General features: G+C 47.0%; 1 protein-coding gene across 1 annotated transcript; it reads right to left on the bottom strand.

Moving 5' to 3' along the window:
• Positions 1–203: 203 nt before the first annotated feature.
• On the bottom strand, positions 204–446 carry sptssb (serine palmitoyltransferase, small subunit B). The gene has a single exon (XM_038961821.1). The coding sequence runs from the start codon at positions 444–446 to the stop codon at positions 204–206; it is 243 nt and encodes an 80-aa protein (XP_038817749.1).
• Between the last annotated feature and the right edge of the window lie 840 nt (positions 447–1286).

Consider the following 1286-nt stretch of genomic DNA (forward strand, 5'->3'; position numbering starts at 1 on the left):
TCCTTTGCTGAGTAGGTAGTAGAGTATTGTGGATTGTGGGAGTAGTGGGTGACTGTATGGTGAGAGGGTGGTGAGAGAGAACTGAGAGGTCAGACGGCCATCGAGTCAAGTGAGGTCAAGGTCAAATGTCAAGATCTTAGATAGGGGGTCCTCCCTTCTCATTCCCAATCTCCTTCCTGCCATCCATCCCATCCATCCACTGCTTAGTTTATGAGTGCCATGGTGCTCTCTGGCTGTTCCCCGCAGATTCCGGAGAAGAACTTGTGTGCCAGACGCACGTGTACAGGCACGAAGGTGTAGGAGGTGTAGATGACCATGGCCATGGAGGAGAAGAGGACAGAGTTGAAGATGGACTGCTCCCAGGGCTCAAGCACATATATGCCTGTGATGAGCAGGTACTGGTAGTACAGCCAGCCCAGGTACTCCTTCAAATATTTAAAGTCCATCCTCATGCTGCTCCAGTGGTCAGGGTGAGGATGGGAGAGGGAGGGGCAGAGAAAGGAACAGAGAGAGCAAGATAAGAGAGAGGGAAGGAGGAGAGGAGGGATAGGAAGATAGGAGAGAGAGAAAAAGAAAGAGAAATAAAGGGAGGGAGAAAGAAAGAGAGAAAGAAAGGAGGAGGGTGGCAGTGATAATGGCAGCAGGAGACACATAATGGACATGAACACAAACAAACACACAAGACAGACAACACAACATCAATCATGTGGAAAGATATACAGTTAGTCGGCTCACCTGATAGAATTACCCCTATTTTCCCAGGAGGCATCACCAATTGCAAGAGGGAAAACACTTCGTAGCTGAAAAATGAGTTTACCATGTGTGTGTGTGTGTGTATGCATGCATATGTGTTGGGGGAAAATCTTTGTTCGGTGATATAACCTCAAGTGTTTGTAGTAGTCTCATTATAAACCCTAGTCTTCTTCAGCTTTCAGTGTGCCTGCTACTATGTAATTACCCATGTCTTACATACCTACCATATCCTTGAGGGAGGAAACAATGAAAAATGGTATTAGAAAACACATTAATTGTGGGTCTGTGTTTATTAATGAGAAGGTCCAGGGTCAATCATAGCCCATGTCCCCTGGGGGCCACAGGGGTCTCTCTGGTGGAGAGGACCTGTAGAAATTAGCTCCTGAGAGCCCCAGACAAGGTCAATTAAATCTGCACGCATGCACAGTACACACACACACACACACACACACACAGTGTTCCACTCAAACAGCACACTTGGCACCTTCCTTTTTATTGTCAATGATGTCAAAAGGGTCCACCACCGTACAGAT

The sequence above is a fragment of the Salvelinus namaycush genome, chromosome 23 (genome assembly GCF_016432855.1).
Source record: "Salvelinus namaycush isolate Seneca chromosome 23, SaNama_1.0, whole genome shotgun sequence".
NCBI classification, from domain to species: Eukaryota; Metazoa; Chordata; class Actinopteri; order Salmoniformes; family Salmonidae; genus Salvelinus; species Salvelinus namaycush.

Excerpts from the sequence above, each read along its gene's own strand:
- sptssb (XM_038961821.1), bottom strand. The coding sequence starts at position 446 with ATGGACTTTAAATATTTGAAGGAGTACCTGGGCTGGCTGTACTACCAG.